Source organism: Meles meles, chromosome 4 (assembly GCF_922984935.1).
Source record: "Meles meles chromosome 4, mMelMel3.1 paternal haplotype, whole genome shotgun sequence".
NCBI lineage: Eukaryota > Metazoa > Chordata > Mammalia > Carnivora > Mustelidae > Meles > Meles meles.
In genome coordinates, this window is record NC_060069.1 from 88,013,605 (window position 1) to 88,036,772 (window position 23,168).

General features: G+C 38.4%; 1 protein-coding gene across 2 annotated transcripts in view; it reads right to left on the bottom strand.

The window, feature by feature from the left end:
• Positions 1-6,789: 6,789 nt before the first annotated feature.
• AGTR1 (angiotensin II receptor type 1) overlaps positions 6,790-23,168 on the bottom strand; it is a 56,017-nt gene continuing 39,638 nt past the window's right edge. For both annotated transcript variants that reach the window (XM_046002623.1, XM_046002622.1), the window contains one exon: positions 6,790-8,746. In XM_046002623.1, coding sequence (XP_045858579.1) covers positions 7,621-8,700 — 1,080 coding nt within the window. In that variant the 5' untranslated portion in view covers positions 8,701-8,746 and the 3' untranslated portion in view covers positions 6,790-7,620. The remainder of the gene's footprint in view (positions 8,747-23,168) is intronic.

Sequence of the window (23,168 nt, forward strand, 5' to 3'; positions counted from 1 at the left end):
TTGTCTTTCTCCGATTGACTTATTTCACTAAGCATGATACCCTCTAGTTCCATCCACATCATCGCAAATGGCAAGATTTCATTTCTTTTGATGGCTGCATAGTATTCCATTGTGTATATATACCACTTCTTCCTTATCCATTCATCTGTTGATGGACATCTAGGTTCTTTCCATAACTTGGCTCTTGTAGACACTGCTGCTATAAACATCCGGGTGCACGTGCCCCTCCGGATCACTACGTTTGTATCTTTAGGGTAAATACCCAGTAGTGCAATTGCTGGGTCATAGGGTAGTTCTATTTTCAACATTTTGAGGAACCTCCATGCTGTTTTCCAGAGTGGTTTCACCAGCTTGCATTCCCACCAACGGTGTTGGAGGGTTCCCCTTTCTCCGCATCCTCGCCAGCTTCTCTCATTTCCTGACTTGTTAATTTTAGCCATTCTGACTGGTGTGAGGTGATATCTCATTGTGGTTTTGATTTGTATTTCCCTGATGCCGAGTGACGTGGAGCACTTTTCATGTGTCTGTTGGCCATCTGGATGTCTTCTTTGCAGAAATGTCTGTTCATGTCCTCTGCCCATTTCTTGATTGGATTGTTTGTTCTTTGGGTGTTGAGTTTGCTAAGTTCCTTATAGATTTTGGATACTAATCCTTTATCTGATATGTCATTTGCAAATATCTTCTCCCATTCTGTCAGTTGTCTTTTGGTTTTGTTAACTGTTTCCTTTGCTGTGCAAAAGCTTTTGATCTTGATGAAATCCCAATAGTTCATTTTTGCCCTTGCTTCCCTTGCCTTTGCCTCCACAATATTTTTTTCAAAAGAACATCATTCCATTAGGTTGTAAGAAGGTAAAATTTGACATGAAAATTATTTTAGGAATTTTCTTCCCCCTTCTATTTAGGAAATGCTATCTAAAATCTCTGCCTAATATACTTTGCTTTGTGTCCATTCAATACTAACCAAAAACTTGGCTGTAACAATATCTGCCAGGAGAATGCCAGATCAAAGCAGATCCAGATCTGGCGGATTTTCCATCACACAGTGCTGACTGATTCATAACACCTCTGCTCAGAGATCTGCATGTATGATGTTTTCCTCTCTGCAATGAACTCCATAAGGACTTCTTGCTATTGGTTAATCCCAGCCTGTGCTCTGCCATTTAGCAGAATTGAACCTTATTTTGTGAAAATTATCATTTAACAACTGTGTGTGCTGATATGGCATAGCAGAACTTCATCAGGCTTGGCAAGAGTTTCCGTGAAATACATCCCAACTCACTGGGAGGGTCAGCCAGGATTACTGTTTTTCATCTTGTTCACTTTTTCAAGGAAAGCTTATTAAGACCTGGAAAGAATGAAGAAATGGACTCAGGGGCATATATGGCTCATCACCATTTTGATATTTGAAGCAGTTATGATAGCAAACTGGCTTTTAATAGTTTCAAAATTAAGGGTACCTGGGTGGCTCAGTCTGTTAAGCATCAGACTCTTGATTTCAGGTCAGGTTATGATCTCAGGCTGGTGAGATTGAGCCCTGCATCAGGCTCCAGGCTCAGAAGGGAGTCTGCTTGAGATTCTCTCTCTCTCTCCCCCCCTTCCCCTTCCTTCACATGTGCTCTCTTGCTCTCTCTCTCTTTCTCTCTCTCTCCTCTAAAATATATAAATAAATATTTAAAAAGTTTCAAAATTAACACTCATTCATCAAGTTTGCATCTCTTGTGCACATAAATATTTTCCTATCTTACTGCTTGAAGGGCAAATCTCAGGTATTTAAACTCTTAGAGGGTTACTATACAAAGCTTATTTGTATATGTGTGACTTAGAATTAAATACTGTTAAAAGCTAAATTTGCTCATTTTAACTTATTGTCTTTTGAAAAAAGATAGTAACCTAATTCTGGCTCTTTATGACTATGAAACTTTATATTTTGGACATTATTTACCTCATTTGTCAAGTAAGATAGGCCAACTTGCTGAATGAAGGTCTTGTTCATTGGATTTGGGCAGGGTGGGATGTGATATTTGCAGGTTGAAGAGATTTAGAGAACATCCAGATCACAGAGGGAGAGGGGAATGAATTGGAGCTCTCAGGTGATACAGAGTACTCATTTCCTCTCTGTACCACCATTTCATGGTCTAGATAATAGTTATTATAATTTTGTGGGCCACACAGAGTTGCTTTATCAGTGTGCCACCTCAGGGAGAGAGCTCCATTTACAATAATTTTTTTAATTAATTTTTTCAGCGTAACAGTATTCATTGTTTTTGCACAACACCCAGTGCTCCATACAAAACGTGCCCTCCCTATTACCCATCACCTGTTCCCCCAACCTCCCACCCCTGACCCTTCAAAACCCTCAGGTTGTTTTTCATCCATTTACAATAATTTTTAACAGTAGGTACTATCAGTAAGTTCCTTTAGTCCCATCGAACTATAAATTCTTCCATATCTCCACACCTCTTCCCTTCTAATGCATTTACTACATTGGATATCCTAGTCTTCACCCTCTCGTAAGGAGACATTTGAAAGAGGGACAGTCAATATGATCCTTTATTAAGTTAGGGAACAAGATATTTTGGGACCCAGATTGTCATCATTCCTGCTAGATGGCCAGTGAGTGATGTGCTAGCCATTATTAAAGGGAAGATCTTTTTTTAAAAATTGAAAAAAATTTTTAATTTTATTTATTAACTGAAGTATAGTTGACACACAACGTGACATTAGTTTCAAGTGTACAATGTAGTGATTCAACAAGTCTACATTTTATGCTATGCCTCACCACAGTGTAGTTACCATCTGTTACCATGCATACTAATACAATACCATTGACTATATTCCCTATGCTATACCTTTCATTCCCATGACTTATTCATTCCATAACTGGAAAACTGTATCTCCCATGCCCCTTCCCCCATTTTTCCCATCCCCTCACCTACTTCCCCTCTGGCAACCATCAGTTTTTTTCTCTGTATTTATCGGTCTGTTTTTCCTTTTTGTTTGTTTGTTGTTTTTTAGATTCCACATACAAGTGAAATTGTATAGTGTTTGTCTTTCTCTGTTTGACTTATTTCTCATAGCGTTTGTCTTTCTCTGTTTGACTTATTTCTCTACGTTCTCTACGTTCATCCATATTGTTGCAAATAGCAACATTCATTCTATTTTTTTTTACATTGAGTAATATTCCATTCTATATGTATACATATATGTTTGTGTGTGTTTGTGTGTATGTGTATGTGTGTGTGTATATATATGTGTATATATATATATCACATTTTATTTATCCATTCATTTATCAGTAGACACTTGGGTTGCTGCCATATCTTGGCTGTTGTAAATAATGCTGCCATAAGCATAAACATATGGGTGCATATATATCTTTTCAAATTAGTGTTTTTATTTTCTTTGTTGAATTAGTGGATCATATGATACTTTTATTTTTAATATTTTGAGGATTCTCCCTACTGTTTTTATCAGTGACTGAACCAATTTACATGCCCACCAGTAGCGCATAGTCCTTTTTTCCCCACATCCTTGTTAACACTTGTTATTTCTTATCTTTTTGATTCTAGCCATTCTGATAGCATAAGGTGATCTGTCATTGTGGTTTTGATTTGCATTTCCCTAATGATTACTGATGTTGAGTATCTTTTCATGTGTCTATTGACCATCAGAGAGGAAATTCTTATTGGTCAAGTGGGAAGGAATGCATGTAGTTATTACACTATAGGTCATTATATTCTGTTCCTTCATTAAAGACATGGATTCTGAAGTATGACATGGGCATCAGGCACAGGTAAAATCAAGGACTCAAGCATCTCTGGGCTTTTTGCCTTTTATCTTCATTCTCCCTGAGGACATGGTTGCTAATAGAATCCAGGCTTACATTTTACAACTTCTAGCACTGGGGAAGGGCCAGCTGTTCATCAGTATTTGTTTGAAAGATGCTTAGGGGAAAAAAAAAATCTTTGATTGGTTCACTTCAAGCCTCGACCAATTAACTGTGGCCTGGGGATAGGATTAGGTAGGAAAATCGCTCATTCTGAGGTGGTCCTGTCCTTGGGTGAGGTGGGGAAATTCCCATGATATGGGGTGAAGGAGAACTGCATAGATAGTTCCACAGGTGTTCACTATACAAATATCAGACAATATTGTCTATACAGACTATACAAATATATCAGACAATAGTGGATATAGTTACAGATGTCATATTTTAACTGATTCAGATTTTTAAATTTGAAAAATCTGACTCTTTAATCATTAGCTCTGATGTTCTACCTCTTCCATTTTCTTATCCTGTTACATTTATTTTTTCAGTCTCATCAAAGCCTCCAGTGTGGTTCTAGAGATCTTTTCTCTCCCATCATGAAGCCTTAAATATATAAAAATCAAAGTTGAATCTTGCCCCATACCATTGTCTACTGTTTATAACTTGCTTCCCTCCTTAATATTTAGCTTCTATCTTGCTGTGGTTATTCTGGACCCAGTGGATACACATGATCCTGAGGACCTAAACATCCGTATGTAGTTTATTTGTGAGGGTTGCACCCTGAGCACTGAGACAGCGCATGGTTGCCTCCATGCTTCTGTTCATTTCTCAGTCTCATCTCTCCCTGATTTACTTTCTTCTCTATTCTTGGGAAATCATCTTTCATACAATAGCCAATGGGACTCATTTTCTTCACTCACTTCACTTTTCTGATTTGTCTGAATCTGTTTTTGCTTCTGTGGTTCCCTAGATTGGCATATTCTGTTGGGGGAAAAAAAGGCCCAGTATATAGAGTTATAAAACTGAGAATCTGTGGTATCAGATCTCTGTGAGCCTTTCCCTGGCTTGCCAATCAGGCTGCTTCTTACTTGGCTCTCTTTCATACTGCCCACAGCAACTGATTGAAATGTTTACCACTGGAATGCATATTGGGATGATTTGGTACCTATATTCTTATGGTAAATACTCTTTTCAGCATAAATTTTAAAAATAATAAAAAAATATGGAGTTCCCCTAACCTCTGATGATGTCTGTGAAAAGTAAATTATGGCGTCTCATCCTAACATTTTGGTAAGTAGAGTCTACAATATTAAGTTGGTCTTACTGAAAAAACAGTATTAATCATTGAAGTTACCAATGTCCATTTCACAAAATGGGTTTGGGAAAAAGTCACAATAATATAATTTGATTAAATTAAAATGAAAACAAGGCTTGGAACATGTTATTCATGCCATCTAATAAATACAGATGAGATGGAGGGTATCTAAATACAATTATCTGCCAGAAAGCTTAACAACTATAACTTACCAAATGGTTTGGCAAGTTTGAAGTACTTGTAATCATTTAGATTAAGATGACTATTGAATTAAAAAAATGAGCAGGTTATACATTTGACTTGGAGGGAATTCAAATAGGATAAGTTTGCACTATAATTTGGGATAAGAATTTTTTTTTTAGAGGTGATACTTTGTGAAAATAGTAACAGAACTTTGGAGTTAGTGGCTGGTATTATATTAGTGAAATTCAAAACAATGTAAAAGGAAGATAATATGAGACGCATGTAACCGCATTTATTATCAAATAAATTCTATATCCTTGGGAATGTGAGTGTAATAGGCTGCTTTGTGGAGATTCTGTCCAGCCCACCAACGGCTCTCTGAATACCCGCTCCCAAGCATAGCTTCCATCGACTATTTCATACATCACCTCCATCTTTTGACCACTGTTTATTGAGTCAGATGATCATATCAGCCTGCTCCTTGTGGACTTCCAAGCCAGCGAGTCCTCTAGGGAGAAAAATGAGGCAATTGCCTAAGGGGAGCAGTACTACAGTACTTTCTTTAAAGTACTACAGTACTTTCTTTAGGGTATCTGCATCCCAGTTCTTGCATGCAGTACCTGGATTACAGTAAAATTTCCTTTTTGTCTAAATCTAGTAAATATTCCATGCTGCTGGGACTGTGGTGAGATATGTTCATACATAGTCGGTAGTATTATAAATTGTTATAAGTTTTCTGGAAAATATTTGGTAACATTTATTAAGAGTATTAAAAATATTTATATCTGTATGCTCAGTTGTACCACTTCTAGAACTGCATTGAGAAATGTATCAGATTCAGTACTTGAACATTTATCACAGTGTAATTTATTATTGAAAAATCAAAAAAAAGCTAAATGTTCCAGTTTCAGGATTAGCTAACTCTATCAGAATGTTTATATTTTGTAATGTTATTCAATTATTAAAATATTCTAGAAAAATATTTAATGGTGTAGCAAGCTAACAAGCTATTACATTAAGTAAAAAATCTGTATACAAAGTACTATAATATTCTGACTCAAATATCATGATTTGTATATGTATGTATGTATAATGAATACAAAAAAAGTAGAAGAAAATGTACGCAAATGTGAAAAATGGCAATTTTTAAGCAGGAGAACTAAACAAAACTTATTTTTATGCTTTCCTATATCTTCGTGTCCTACAATGATCACATGTGTAATTTAAAAAGTCCTATTATTTAAAAAATTATGTATAAAATAATGTTTTATTTTCATGTTACAAGAAATGAGTTTTTTTTTCTGTGTTGCATGAAAAAGAAAAACTCAAAAGGGTGTATTTATTACATGCTGGACTAAAATGGAATAAAATGTATTATTTACCTTTCCAATGGCAGAATATAGAATCTATAAGCAATACATTAAACTATCTGTTGTATTAAAATTTAAATGGAAATGTGTTCATAATTATATTTGACATTTTAAAAATAAATCAATATCCACTACAAGTAATGAAGATTAAAACATTACAATAAAATTATTTTATTGTAAATATGTTTGCCAGATTTTAATCAAGTAACAACAGTTTAGAGATATAGTTATACAGATAGAACATATATTTTTATAACTGTAAGGCATACTTTATGATATATAATCTTTTTACCACAAAATATATATACTTCTCAGATATGAAACAAAACTGATATGACTAGGAAGACACTACTACTTGGGTTATATCTGACTTTTTAGTATCTATATACAAATAAACCTATTAGATGGCATATTTTGGCAGTGTGAATCTATAAGACATTAGTTGAATTTCACAAAAGTTTCTGAAACTTGACAATTACTGCTTAGCAGATCTATGTACAAAATGTGCAGTAGCAGGTACAAGTGGGTCAGAGTTGCTAATAGGTAACTAGGGACAAAAGCTTTACTGCCCTTTGGAAATTGGGCAGAGCTGTCTTGACCTCTGATCCCCTGTTGCCCCTCTCAGAGTTTAACATATTCTAGATACCTTTATGTGGAAATCAAAAATAGCAGAAAAAGAACAGACTGGGGAGATGATATTTCTGCCAGTAAAATTTTTCCAATCAACACATTCATCCAGTTTCTGACATCATTCTTTGAGTGGCCCTCATCTATCTAATGCAAAATCTGGCTTTGCTTTGTTTTGCTGCACAGGGAAAGAAAAGCTTTTGTTCAGAGCTTTGGAATGGTTCGTTGAGACCATAAAACCGTTTTCTTCTTAAATTCTGAGAAGTAGCTAATGCTCATTTGGTAGTGAAGTGCTGTAGAGGAATGTTTTTCTTGCTCCTTCTTTCACAAGATTACTTCACTGACAGGTTTCAAGTGTGTCACTCAACTTCAACACATGAGGCAGACTTCTTAGTGGATACATTTCCATGATCTGAGGGGCGGTAGGAGAGTGTGCTCATTTTTGTTGATAGGCTTGAGTGGGATTTGGCCTTTGGGGGGATGTATTTCAGAAGCTGGAGAAAATATTTTTTAAATTTCTTCCCCAGAAAGCCATAAAAGAGAGGGTTCAGGCAGTTGTTAAAATAAGCTATGCAAATTGTGATAGGCATGGCAGTGTCAACAATATCTGCAATTTTACAGTCGTGTATGATGCCCAACTGAATCAATACATCCAGAAAAGTGAATATTTGGTGGGGAACCCAGGAAAAGAAAAAGAAAAGCACAATTGCCATAATTATCTTGAAAATATCATCATTTCTTGGCTTGTTCTTCTGAATCTCATAAGCCCTCTTTAGCGTCTTCCAAATAAGAGTGTAACTTGTAAGAATGATCAGAAAAGGAAACAAGAAACCCAGTATATTCTTGGTTAGGCCCAGTCCAATGGGGAGGGTTGAATTTTGGGATTCATAATGGAAAGCACAAACCGTGATATTGGTATTCTCAATGAAAAATACGTTTCGGTGGATTATAGTTGGCAAACTGGCCAAGCCAGCCAGCAACCAGATAATGATGCAGGTGACTTTGGCCATAAGCATTGTGCGCCGAAGGCGGGACTTCATTGGGTGAACAATAGCTAGGTAACGATCAATGCTTAGACATGTAAGTAGAAACACACTGGCATAGAGGTTGAAACTGACACTGGCTGAAGCAATCTTACATAGGTAATTGCCAAAGGGCCAGCGGTATTCCATAGCAGTGTAGACAGCCCACAATGGCAAGGTCAGTAAAAAGCATAAATCAGCCAGTGCTAAATTCAGAAGAAAAACACTGGCCACAGTCTTCAGTTTCATGTAAAAGTAAATGACAATCACTACCAGGCTGTTTCCAAATATTCCAACTACAAAGATGATACTGTATAAAGTAGGGATCATGACAAATATGTAATTGTGCCTTCCAGCTTTGGGACAGTCATCTTGTATTCTTTTAATACCATCTTCAGTGGAAGAGTTGAGAATCATTTTGCTTTCTTGGGTTAATTAGTCTTAGACACTAGGCCAGATGCACCTAAAGAAAATAAAAATGACGTAAAAAAAATTGAACTTTCAGTTATAAACACGTCGTTTTATTTTTCAATCATAAATACTGTAACTCAACTTTAGTCTTAGGGAAAAACAGATCATATTTTTTGGAGAAAAACTGAACCAAGAAAGTCTAATTTACACATTGAATCAGTTTTTAGAACATATTGCTTTTCTAGGAAGTCATAAATACCTTCCAGACAAATGAAAGTGGGGATCCTATGTCAATAAACTTATCTAGGTCCTTTGCATTTTTTCTAGAAGTAAATCCTAGCTTCCAAATTAATTAAAAAACTCCTAATCTAAATCTCAGAAAATAACAATGAATTAAATTAGTTATTGAGGAAGACTTGAGTTTTTCCAGAGGTAGACAAGGCTAATTAATTTGTCTTTAACCTTAGAAATGTAACACATCTGTATCTTATTCATCAAACCATTTCTTTCATTTCACAATCTTTACTTAAATATAAACCTTATTAGCATCCTCCCTGAAGTTGTCAGAATAGCTGCCTCTAGGTTACGGAGGAAATTGGTCATTGTGGGAACTGATTTACGAAGGGATAAGGGGGAGGGCTCAAAACTTTGTGGAACAGTATTCTTGTCATGGTTTCCCAGGCCACTTCAGGCAATACCAACTTTATTCTTTAACTTCAAACTCGGTCTAGCACAAGAGACTGACTCTCCTAACTTATGTGCTTGCCAGCCATTTCTGGAGTGAACTCTGAGGTTAACATCTGTATAACAAGAATGTCAAGTGAGCAGAATAGGTCAGGATTATCAATAAAACATGTCTTTCATTGGGGCTTAAGATAGTAGCAGTTCTTTAGGATTTTCAGAAGAATCAGATGCTCAAGAATGAGCTCCATAAAGACTTGTGCAAATATTTGCTTCAATAATTTACGTAATAAGTAATCAAGCTATTCACTTATGTGATTTAGAAAATCAACATATTCTGCCCTAGCAGAGTCCATCAGAAAACCCATGGGAGGAAGGCTGAGGATGCCATGAGGGTAGTAACATCACACCATGTGGCACGGGCACACTCTGAGGTAAAAGCTCAGCATCCAGCACAGGTGAGCCTCGCTGGGTCGGAAAAGGGTGCTGAGTAAAGATCCTCTTGCTACACCAGGAGCAGGTCCCTAGGAGAGCATGGCTGTACTTTCCTGCTGTAGCAAAGTATCCTGGACAAAATAAGACACTACTAATCTTCCCAGGATAGCTGTGGTTGGCATCCAGGAGAACTGAACAAATATAAACACCTAGCTAGTGTTCATCTTGATGTAAAGTCGTGCTGTGAGAGGGATGAGACTCAAGTAGCCAGATTTTAAGCGAGAACACTAGGAAGAAAGAGTTTCTTAAGTGGCCTCTTTGCCTCTCCCAAGAGGTAGTTATTCTTATATAAGGTTTTTGCTTCATGTCCCCATTATCTCCTCTTTTTATACTTTTTAAATACTTTTTATACTTTTTTTCTTCTCTTTTCATTCATGGGAGCATTAGTATCCACAAACAAGCAAATGTCACATCCTCTGTGGAGCCTTTCTGACTTGTCTGGGCAATTGGATGTTCTATTTTCTAAGCCACTTTGGCACTTTGGATGCAGGGATTGACACTATATTCTAACTGTCTGTTGACCTGTCTTCTCCACTGGTATGTCAGCTTCTTGATGGTAGGGCCTGTTTCAAATAATCTTGTTTACTGTTGGAGGCCCCAGCCTATTCCAGGGGACAGATGATAAATGTTCGACGAATAATGCAGCCAGAGGGAGGAGTCGTCAAGATGGCAGAGAAGTAGCAGGCTGAGACTACATCAGGTAGCAGGAGATCAGCTAGATGGCTTATCTAAACATTGCAAACACCTACAAATCCAATGGGAGATCGAAGAGAAGAACAGCAATTCTAGAAACAGAAAATCAACCACTTTCTGAAAGGTAGGACTGGCGGAGAAGTGAATCCAAAATGACGGGAAGATAGACTGCGGGGGGGGGGGGAGAGGCCGGCTCCCGGCAAGCGGTGGAGCAACAGAGCACAAAATCAGGACTTTTAAAAGTCTGTTCCACTGAGGGACATTGCTCCAGAGGCTAAACCGGGGTGAAGCCCATGTGGGGTCAGCGTGGCCCCAGGTCCTGCGGGGTCACAGAAGGATCAGGGGTGTCGGAGTGTCGTAGAGCTCGCAAGGATTAGAACGGGGAAGCCGGCTATAGAGACAGAGCCGAGGACTGAGCTCTCAGCTCGGGGTTACCGTGAACCGGTCGCAGGCTGGGAGAGTTCGGATCGCAGCCGGAGGCTGGGGATACGGGAGTGATTGGGTGCTGTTTTCTGGAGGCACACTGAGGAGTGGGGCCCCGGGCTCTCGGCTTCTCTGGGCCAGAGACAGGGAGGCTGCCATTTTCAATCCCATCCTCTGGAACTCTACGGAAAGGGTTCAGGGAACAAAAGCTCCCGAAAGCGAACCCAAGTGGATTACTTAGTCCGGCCCCTGGTAAGGGCGGTGCAATTCCGCCTTGGGCAAAGACACTTGAGAGTCACTACAACAGGCCCCTCCCCCGGAAGAGCAACAAAAAAATCCAGCCAGGACGAAGTTCATCTACCAAGGAAAGCAGGTCCAATACCAAGGACACAGCAGCGGAATTCCAGAGGAAGAGAAAGCACAGCATGGAACTCATGGCTTTCTCCCCATGATACTTTAGTCTTGCGGTTAATTTAAATTTTTTTTTCAAATTTTTTTCTTCTTCTGCTAAATATTTTAAACTTTTACCCTTTTCTTTTTAACATTTTTAAACTAGTTTATCTAAGATAAATATTTTTCTTTCTTTTTTATATTTTTTCTTTATTTGTTTTCTTTTTTTAATTTTTTCTTTTTTTTTTTCTGAACCACTTTTTATCCCCTTTCTCCCCCCCACGATTTGGGGTCTCTTCGGATTTGGTTAAAGCACATTTTTCTGGGGTCTTTGCCACCCTTTTAATATTTTACTTGCTCCTTCATATCCTCTTATCTGGACAAAATGACAAGGTGGAAAAATTCACCACAAAAAAAAGAACAAGAGGCAGTACCGAAGGCTAGGGACCTAATCAACACAGACATTGGTAATATGTCAGATCTAGAGTTCAGAATGACGATTCTCAAGGTTCTAGCCGGGCTCAAAAAAGGCATGGAAGATATTAGAGAAACCCTCTCTGGAGATATAAAAGCCCTTTCTGGAGAAATTAAAGAACTAAAATCTAACCAAGTTGAAATCAAAAAAGCTATTAATGAGGTACAATAAAAAACGGAGGCTCCTACTGCTAGGATAAATGAGGCAGAAGAAAGAATTAGTGATATAGAAGACCAAATGACAAGGAATAAAGCAGCTGAGCAAAAGAGGGACAAAGAGCTACTGGACCACGAGGGGAGAATTCGAGAGATAAGTGACACCATAAGACGAAACAACATTAGAATACTTGGGATTCCAGAAGAAGAAGAAAGAGAGAGGGGAGCAGGAGGTCTATTGGAGAGAATTATTGGAGAGAATTTCCCTAATATGGCAAAGGGGACAAGCATCAAAATCCAGGAGGTGCAGAGAACCCCCCTCAAAGTCAACAAGAATAGGTCCACACCCCGTCACCTAATAGTAAAATTTACAAGTCTTAGTGACAAAGAGAAAATCCTGAAAGCAGCCCAAGAAAAGAAGTCTGTAACATACAATGGTAAAAATATTAGATTGGCAGCAGACTTATCCACAGAGACCTGGCAGGCCAGAAGGAGCTGGCATGATATATTCAGAGCACAAAATGATAAAAACATGCAGCCGAGAATTCTATATCCAGCTAGGCTATTGAAAATAGAAGGAGAGATAAAAAGCTTCCAGGACAAACAAAAACTGAAAGAATTTGCAACCACCAAACCAGCTCTACAGGAAATATTGAAAGGGGTCCTCTAAGCAAAGAGAGAGCCTAAAAGTAGTAGATCAGAAAGGAACAGAGACAATATACACTAACAGTCACCTTACAGGAAATACAATGGCACTAAATTCAATCTCTCAATAGTTACCCTGAATGTTAATGGGCTAAATGCCCCAATCAAAAGACACAGGGTATCAGAATGGATAAAAAACCAAAACCCATCTATATATTGCCTACAAGAAACTCATTTTAGACGTGAAGACACCTCCAGATTTAAAGTGAGGTGGTGGAAAACAATTTACCATGCTAAGGGGCATCAGAAGAAAGCTGGGGTGGCAATGCTTATATCAGATCAATTAGATTTTAAGCCAAAGACTATAATAGATGAGGAAGGACACTATATCATACTCAAAGGGTCGGTCCAACAAGAAGATCTAACAATTTTAAATATCTATGCCCCTAACATGGGAGCAGCCAACTATATACACCAATTAATAACAAAATCAAAGAAACACATCAATAATAATACAATAATAGTAGGGGACATTAACACTCCCCTCACTGAAATGGACCAATCATCCAAGCAAAAGATCAACAGGGAAATAAAGACCTTAAATGACACACTGGACCAGATGGATATCGCAGATATGTTCAGAACCTTCCATCCCAAAGCAACACAATACACATTCTTCTCTAGTGCACATGGAACATTCTCCAGAAGAGATCACATCCTGGGTCCTAAATCAGGTCTCAACTGGTATCAAAAAATTGGGATTATTCCCTGCATATTTTCAGACCACAATGCCCTAAAGCTAGAACTCAATCACAAGAGGAAATTTGGAAAGAACCCAAATACATGGAGACTAAACAGCATCCTACTAAAGAATGAATGGGTCAACCAGGAAATTAAAGAAGAATTGAAAAAATTCATGGAAACAAATGATAATGAAAACAAAATGGTTCAAAACCTGTGGGACACAGCAAAGGCACTCCTGAGAGGAAAATATATAGCGGTACAAGCCTTTCTCAAGAAACAAGAAAGGTGTCAAGTACACAACCTAACCCTACACCTTAAGGAGCTGGAGAAAGAACAAGAAAGAAACCCTAAACCCAGCAGAAGAGAAATCATAAAGATCAGAGCAGAAATCAATGAAATAGAAACCAAAAGAACAATAGAACAAATCAACTATACTAGGAGCTGGTTCTTTGAAAGAATTAATAAGATTGATAAACCCCTGGCCAGACTTAATCAAAAAGAAAAGAGAAAGGACCCAAATTAATAAAACCATGAATGAAAGAGGAGAGATCACAACTAACACCAAAGAAATAAGGACAATTATAAGAACATACTATGAGCAACTCTACGCCAACAAATTTGACAATCTGGAAGAAATGGATGCATTCCTAGAGACATGTAAACTACCACAACTGAACCAGGAAGAAATAGAAAACCTGAACAAGCCCATAACCAGTAAGGAGATTGAAACAGTCATCAAAAATCTCCAAACAAACAAAAGCCCAGGGCCAGATGGATTCCCAAGGGAATTCTACCAAACATTTAAAGAAGAATTAATTCCTATTCTCCTGAAACTGTTCCAAAAAATAGAAGTGGAAGGAAAACTTCCAAACTCATTTTATGAGGCCAGAATCATCTTGATCCCAAAGCCAGACAAGGATCCCACCAAAAAAGAAAACTACAGACCAATATCCTTGATGAACACAGATGCAAAAAATAACTCACCAAAATACTAGCCAGTAGGATCCAACAGTACATTAAAAGGATTATTCACCACGACCAAGTGGGATTTATTCCAGGGCTGCAGGGTTGGTTCAACATCCACAAATCAATCAACGTGATACAATACTTTAATAAAAGAAAGAATGAGAACCATATGATACCCTCAATTGATGCTGAAAAAGCATCTGACAAAGTACAGCATCCCTTCCTCATCAAAACTCTTCAAAGTTTAGGGATAGAGGGCACATACCTCAATATCATCAAAGCCATGTATGAAAAACCCACCGCAAATATCATTCTCAATGGGGGAAAACTGAGAGCTTTTCCGCTAAGGTCAGGAACACAGCAGGACTGTCCACTATCACCACTGCTATTCAACATAGTACTAGAAGTCCTAGCCTCAGCAATCAGACAACAAAAGGAAATTAAAGGCATCCAAATCAGCAAAGAAGAAGTCAAACTATCACTCTTTGCAGATGATATGATACTATATGTGGAAAACCCAAAAGACTCCACTCCAAAACTTTTAGAACTTGTACAGAAATTCAGCAAAGTGTCAGGATATAAAATCAATGGACAGAAATCTGTTGCATTTCTGTACCCCAACAACAAGACAGAAGAAAGAGAAATTAAGGAGTCCATCCCATTTACAATTGCATGCAAAACTGTAAGACACCTAGGAATAAACCTAACCAAAGAGGCTAAGAATCTATATGCAAAATACTATGAAGTACTCATGAAGAAATTGAGGAAGAAACAAAGAAATGGAAAAATGTTCCATGCTCCTGGATTGGAAGAATAAATATTGCGAAAATGTCTGTGCTACCTAAAGCAATCTACACATTTAATGCAATCCCTATCAAAATACCATCCATTTTTTTCAAAGAAATGGAACAAATAATCCTAAAATTTATATGGAACCAGAAAAGACCTCGAATAGCCAAAGGAATATTGAAAAAGAAAGCCAAAGTTGGTGGCATCACAATTCCGGACTTCAAGCTCTATTACAAAGCTGTCATCATCAAGACAGCATGGTACTGGCACAAAAACAGACACATAGATCAATGGAGAACAGAATAGAGAGCCCAGAAATAGACTCTATGGTCAACTAATCTTCGACAAAGCAGGAAAGAATGTCCAATGGAAAAAAGACAGCCTCTTCAATAAATGGTGCTGGGAAAATTGGACAGCCACATGCAGAAAAATGAAATTGGACCACTTCCTTACACCACACACGAAAATAGACTCCAAATGGATGAAGGACCTCAATGTGAGAAAGGAATCCATCAAAATCCTTGAGGAGAACACAGGCAGCACCTCTTCAACCTCAGCCGCAGCAACATCTTCCTAGGAACATCGCCAAAGGCAAGGGAAGCAAGGGCACAAATGGACTATTGGGATTTCATCAAGATCAAAAGCTTTTGCACAGCAAAGGAAACAGTTAACAAAACCAAAAGACAACTGACAGAATGGGAGAAGATATTTGCAAACAACATATCAGATAAAGGGCTTATGTCCAAAATCTATAAGGAACTTAGCAAACTCAACACCCAAAGAATAAACAATCCAATCAAGAAATGGGCAGAGGACATGAACAGACATTTCTGCAAAGAAGACATCCAGATGACCAACAGACACATGAAATAGTGCTCCACATCACTGAGCATCAGGGAAATCCAAATCAAAATCACAATGAGATATCACCTCACACCAGTCAGAATGGCTAAAATTAACAAGTCAGGAAATGATAAATGCTGGTGAGGATGCGGAGAAAGGGGAACCCTTCTACACTGTTGGTGGGAATGCAAGCTGGTGAAACCACTCTGGAAAACAGCATGGAGGTTACTCAAAATGTTGAAAATAGACCTACCCTATGACCCAGCAATTGCACTACTGGGTATTTACCCTAAAGATACAAACGTAGTGATCTGAAGGGGCACGTGCACCCGAATGTTTATAGCAGCAATGTCTACAAGAGCCAAACTATGGAAAGAACCTAGATGTCCATCAACAGATGAATGGATAAAGAAGATGTGTTATAGCTATACACAATGGAATACTATGCAGCCATCAAAAGAAATGAAATCTTGCCATTTGCGACGAAGTGGATGGAACTAGAGGGTATCATGCTTAGTGAAATAAGTCAACCAGAGACAGACAACTATCATATGATCTCCCTGATATGAGGATGTGGAGATGCAACATGGGGGGTTAGGGAGGTAGGAGAAGAATAAATGAAACAAGATGGGATGGGGAGGGAGACAAACCATAAGTGACTCTTAATCTCACACAAAAAAACTGAGGGTTGCTGGGGGGAGGGGGGGGTTCTGAGAGGGGGAGTGGGGTTATGGACATTGGGGAGAGTATGTGCTATGGTGAGTGCTGTGAAATATGTAAACCTAGCGATTCACAGACCTATACCCCTGGGATAAAAATACATTATATGTTTATAAATAAATAAGAAATAAATAAAAAAATTTAAAGTAAACAATACAGCCAGAGAACAGAAGAATGAATAAATAGCATATAGCTTAAAAGCTATGAGTATAGCATATTGAGACTGGTTTCTACGGAGCTAATGAAGTAATTCACATTTTGTTCCTGAAAGGATCTTATAGAAGATACTTAATGTTAGCCTGGGTCTCACCTTGGATAAAAAATCAAAACCAAAAGCAAAAGCAAACCGAACAGACCAAAAAAAAAAAAAAAAAAAAAAAAAAAACCTCCGTACTTTTAGAAATATGTGGTTTCTAAAACAGAAGATGATGAAAAGAAGGGATAAATATAATGGAAACTAGGGCTAGTCTCTTAGGGAGATATGACCTATTTCTTCCTCATCCAGAAGGATTTCCCTACATTTTGCTGATTTTTCAGTTTATTAAAATTTCTGAAATTATGCCAGTTTAGAAGTATGCATTCCTTTAGGTAAACAACTATTCTCTGTTAAAAATTAAATGCTTCATAAAAGGTTTGTGGGCTAGCAGTCATTTACGCCTTAATGTCTATTAATTTACTTATTTGTTCTTTTAACATCTGGTTGAGATCAGTTGGATTTTGCCTAGGAAAAAAGTGAAAATGTCAAGGTTAAAGAATCTCAAAGATTAAAAAGCAGCCTGGGTGAACTCCATAACTGAAAACTAGGGCAGAGGTAAATATTTGTTTCAGCTTGGCCACAAGGGTACTAACAGATAGGAAGGAATAAACTTAATATTTTAGAATCCCTTGGGTGCCATGAGCTTGGGTCCTTGAAAGTAGGGAGGAAATTTTCCTCTTTCTCTTCTTTCTCTCTTGACGCTAACTCTAAGAGTACATGTCTCAGGGTGGTTCCATTAATACTGTGTCTAGAATGAGTCGAATTTTATTGATTAGTCTGGAACTATAACCATCATTTATTAAATAATTCCTATGGGAAAAAGTTTGCATTTTAAATGATCAATTTACAAACAGTTTTGGACTCCAATTCTTTCACAATCTGAGGTTAGTTTCTTTTTCAGTTCCCACTGATCCGTATTGATTAATGTTTAATATATAGAAGCCTGCTCTGAACAACTAGGGAAAGATACCTTTGTATTTTAGTAAGAAGCTTATTATTAATTAATTAATTAATTTTTAGAGATTTTATTTATTTGTCAGAGAGAGAGAGATAGAGCGCATAAGCAGGGGGAGGAACAGGCAGAGGGAGAGGGAGGCTTCCCACTGAGCAAGGAGCCCAATGCAGGACCCTGGGATCAGGACCTGAGCCAAAGGCAGATGTTTAACTGACTGAATCTTCCAGGCGATCCAGACATTTATTATTTAAATGTGTATATCACTTGAGAAACTCCAGATATCACATTGAATATACTAATTAGAAGAACATTTTACATAAATATTTATGTAAGTAATGACCAAGACTTCCTGTCTGGTAAGGAAACAATTTTTCTCATATTTGAGGGGATCAGAAAGAGGAGAGGAATTTTAGATGATAGAAACAGTGGGAGCAAGCACAGGGAAGCATAAATGCAAACAGTGTGTTCAGTGGGCAGTCATCCACTTATCATATATTCACTGAACAGCTACTATATGTTGGAGTTAGGGATGCAAAGTGAAAAAGTTCATATTCTCTTTTCAGACATTTGAGTCTGCCAGTGGGGGCAGCCAGGAGCTTTAAAGACAGAATTATCTCCAGTGCTGAATACTGTACCATAACAGGGTCATATGGAATAGTCTGTATTTATCATTGACCCAGCTTGGTGTGGTGGGAGACTGGGGGAGTGATCAGGGGCACTTCCCAGAGAAGACGGCATTTGGACTTTGGAGGATGTATGGGAAACAGAGGGGTTAGAACTTAAAAGACGACAGTGGGTCAGCCGAGGTAGATAAGAGACTGTCATCACTTGAACTTTTCCTTCCTTATGAATGCCTGCAGCATCATCCATGGGAAACTGCTGTTGTAAATTTACAGATACCACACAACTCCCTGAACGGTGGTGTAGGGTCTGAATGTGCGCTGGATGTGAGGGTGACATGGGCGGTAGTGATGTGCAAGGAATATCGTTCTCAGTCAGCATTGTTGCCACTGATAGACTTTCCTAGAGAAACTGGCTTCTCAGGAAAGAGGGAAAATGGAACTCTTGTGATTAGTAGGCACCTGTGATTGATGATAAATGAGTGGGAAAGAGTAGGGTCTTTTCTCTTTGAAGCTGAACGGATGCTTTAAAAAAAAAAAGATTTATTTATTTATTTGACAGAGATCACAAGAGAGGCAGGCAAGAGAGAGGAAGGGAAGCAGGCTCCCCGCTGAGCAGAGAGCCCGATGTGGGGCTCAATCCCAGGACCCTGGGATCATGACCTGAGCCGAAGGCAGAGGCTTTAACCCACTGAGCCACCCAGGTGCCCCTAAGGATGCTGTTTTGATGAGGAGCCAAAGGAAAGAGATGTGATCTATTAGGAACAGCAAACTTAAAAGTCCCAGAAAGCAGCTATTTTTCTTTGTACTACTTCTCCCAGGAGAGTTTTAGGCAGGTAGGTTATACTGATAAAAAAACAGGAGGATCCATCTCTCCCTATTTCTTGGTCTCACCACATCTTTTACACAGGCTCTGTGCCTTATATGAATTCCATAGCACCATTTCTCCTTAGGGGGGAAAGAGATGGGATTTGGAGTCAAAACACTTATAATGGGGAGTGCCTGCATGAGTCAGTGGGTTAAGCCTATGACTTTGGCTCAGGTCATGATGTTAGGGTCCTCGGATCAAGTCCCGCATTAGGCTCTCTGCTCAGCAGGGAGCCTACTTCCCCCTCTCTCCCTGCCTGCCTCTCTGCCTACTTGTGATCTCTGTCTGCCAAATAAATAAATAAAATCTTTTAAAAAAAAAAAAACACTTGGGGCGCCTGGGTGGCTCAGCGGGTTAAAAGCCTCTGCCTTCGGCTCAGGTCATGATCCCAGGGTCCTGGGATCGAGCCCCGCATCGGGCTCTCTGCTTGGCTGGGAGCCTGCTTCCTCCCCTCTCTCTCTCTCTGCCTGCCTCTCTGCCTACTTGTGATCTCTATCTGTCAAATAAATAAATCTTTAAAAAAAAACAAACAAACAAAAAAAAAAACACTTATAATAGAATCTTCCTCTGACACTTAGAAATCTGTATGGCTCTGGGTAAGTCACCCTATTTCTCTGAACATAAGCCTCAGTTCCCTTATTTATTATTATATTTTATTTTAATATATTTATTATATTATTCCCATTGAAGGAATGGGAACAGTGATTCTTAGTGTAGATGAGTGTTACAGGAATTAAATGAAATAATCCAAAAGCACTGGGCATATCTTTCAAACAGAATGCATTTAATGTAGTTTTTAAAAAATTTTTACTATTATTTTTTTGAATGCAAGGCATTCGTTGACTTAGCCATGGCTTAAAAAAAAAAAGGTCTGTTTTTTTAAAAAATGTTTATCATTGGTAAGTTTTTTCTGTTGTCATAAAAGGCTAAAAATACCAGGATGTTCTTTCAAAGTATCAGTAAAAAAAAAAAAAAAATCATCTTAAACAGCTGAATACACTGGCCACGAGTCAGGTGGGAAATTTCAGTCTGCTGTAAACACAAGGTTGGCTCATAGTGGCCACCCTACATTTATCCACTGCTTGCTTTCATTGTAGATACCTTGTATTCCTTGACAGCTTCCTTTATTCTTAAAAACAAGCCTAAGAAGGAAGGTTTTCTTTTCTTTCTTTCCTCTTCCCTTCCTACCTACTACCTACATTCCCTCCCTCCCTTCCTTCATCTTTCAGTCTTTTCCTCTGTTTCTTTCTAAGAATATTTCCCCAAGACTTTTGATTGGAATATTAATACCTTCTTAAGCTTTTAGGCAAGCCAAAACCAATCTAATTAAATTGTTCATTACAAGCTCCTTTTTAAATGAGTTTTCAATCTAAGAAAAAAAAATACCGCATAGTTTCCTATGATAATAAAGAGAGAACTAAAAGACAAAGTAATTATATTTTAGAATAATCTTCAATCAAAGTATCTTTCTCAAATATCTAGAAGAGCAGAGTAGTGCGTGTAAATCATTTGCTTGGAGTGCTGGGCAGCTAATAAACCATCCTGTTCAAAAGTCATTCTCTTTATTGCTATTATTTTATAATGCAGACTTTAGAGAATAACTCTTTCTGCTCCTATGTGTTTTTTTCTCTCAGTAATGAATGAGGCATTCTACCAGGAACAACGGTTTAGTCAGTATCCATTTGTGATTTCACTGAATCATAGAAGTTGACAGTAAAGTTTTTAGGGTTTCTACTCATTTCTTTTTCAAATCCACTTGTTCTTACTTCTTAACCTTCTGTTCTTATTTTATGGGGTCTATTTGTACCCTTATCTCTTTAAACATTTTGAACATCTGTATGTTAAGAGCCCCTATCCAACTGCTTTCCTATTTGTAGTTCATAGCTCTTCTCATGTAGATTCTATTTGATTCATCTACAGACCCTCTGCTTGGCATTATCTACATCTTAAATTTTGTAATCTTTGTGAGTTAATCTGTAGTGGTATTAACTTCTTTAGGAGGCTTGGTGTCTGGATGATGATAGCCTGTGAAATTTCTGCTTGGGTATACAATAGTCACTTGATCTGGATAAGTTTTTAATACTAGTTCTCAGCCTAGTTTCCAATGCCATACTTTTTGTTCAGATAATGCAGATTAGGCTTCCTGCCCATTCTCCAATTTTTAGCTGGTCTGCAGAAGTTATCTAGTCTTTGGTCACAATAGGCAGTAATTTTGCAGTTTCTGACTTTAACCAGGAAAGCTGGTTTCACTTGCCTTTAGTGCCTGCGTCTAATGGTCTTTTTTTTTTTTTTTAAGATTTTATCTATTTATTTGACAGACAGAGATCACAAGTAGGAGGAGAGGCAGGCAGAGAGAGAGGAGGAAGCAGGCTCCCTGCTGAGCAGAGAGCCCGATGCGGGGCTCTATCCCAGGACCCTGGGATCACGACCTGAGCGGAAGGCAGAGGCTTTAACCCACTGAGCCACCCAGGCGCCCCTGCCTGCGTCTAATGGTCTTGACTTCCATCCTGGTAAACTCATTAAAATTTTCTCTTGGTTGTGTAACTGGTATTGATTCTTCTCTGGCCCATGTAGTCTCAATTCTTTTTTCCTTTCTTCTTTTTAAAGATTTTATTTATTTATTTGAAAGCAAGAGCGAGAGTTAGTGAGAGAAAGAGAGAACATGAGCTGGGAGGTGGGGCAGAGAGAGGGACAAGCAGGCTTTCCACTGAGCAGGAAGCCCTACTATGCGGGGCTTGATCTAAGGACCCTGTGATCATGACCTGAGCTAAATAAAGACAGACGCTTAACCGAATGAGCCACCCAGGCGCCACATGTGGTCTCAGTTCTTACTCAGAGCTGTGATCTGATATTTCATGTGTTTCAAGAAAGAAGGGTAATGTCCATAATTGCTTAGTTCATTGTCTTTATCTTGACTGGAAGTTGCCCTACACATTATTTGGAGATAATGGCTAAGTTGCTTGGACCCAATAAACTTTGTATTATAGTCTTGCCCTTAATCATGCTCACCCTTGCCCCCTTCATGTCTTTTAATGAAGCATCTAAGCCCTTCTGGTGGTACTCTCCTCCATCATGGTAATCCTGACAGCCATGAAGAAGGAAGCATGGCAGAGAGCTTGGCACCATGGGGGCAAGTGACCAGAAATGCTTTTAAATCCGATGCACGAGAGAATGACTGGCAATCCTAGACTAACCTCTCTATGTTAAATACTTTTCTGGGAGATGATTTTGTTTACGTCTTCAATTCCTAGGTGAATATTTCTCTTAGAACACACGATATATTTTGTTGCAATTATTTGTGCATACTAAATAAGTGCTCAAGATTCAGTGTCCTTAAACTTAATGAATGGCTGTATGATATGTCTAAGCGGTAAACAATGGCTTCTGGCCCTCTTCCCAAGTCAACATCATGCATTGTGGCCTGCTCTCACAAGAAATGAAAATAGAACTGCCTTCTTACTTCTGCACATAACCAATGGTAACCAACTGTGGTGATGGTGGTTAAATGTTCTGCCATCCTCAACTAGCCCTCCCTCTGCTTTCCAAAATAGCCCAAGAATAGAAAGACCTCAGCTTTATGAAAGGAAATTCAGAAGTTCCTTCCAAGTTAGGGTATATACTTCAAGGAAAGTAAAATGGGAATCCTAAATTTTTGCTTATTAGAATTATTCAGTACTTCAATATCAATAGTGTAACACTAAATTACAATTCAATTTCTCTCCACTTCAGATGCTTCTATTTACCATAAATTACAGT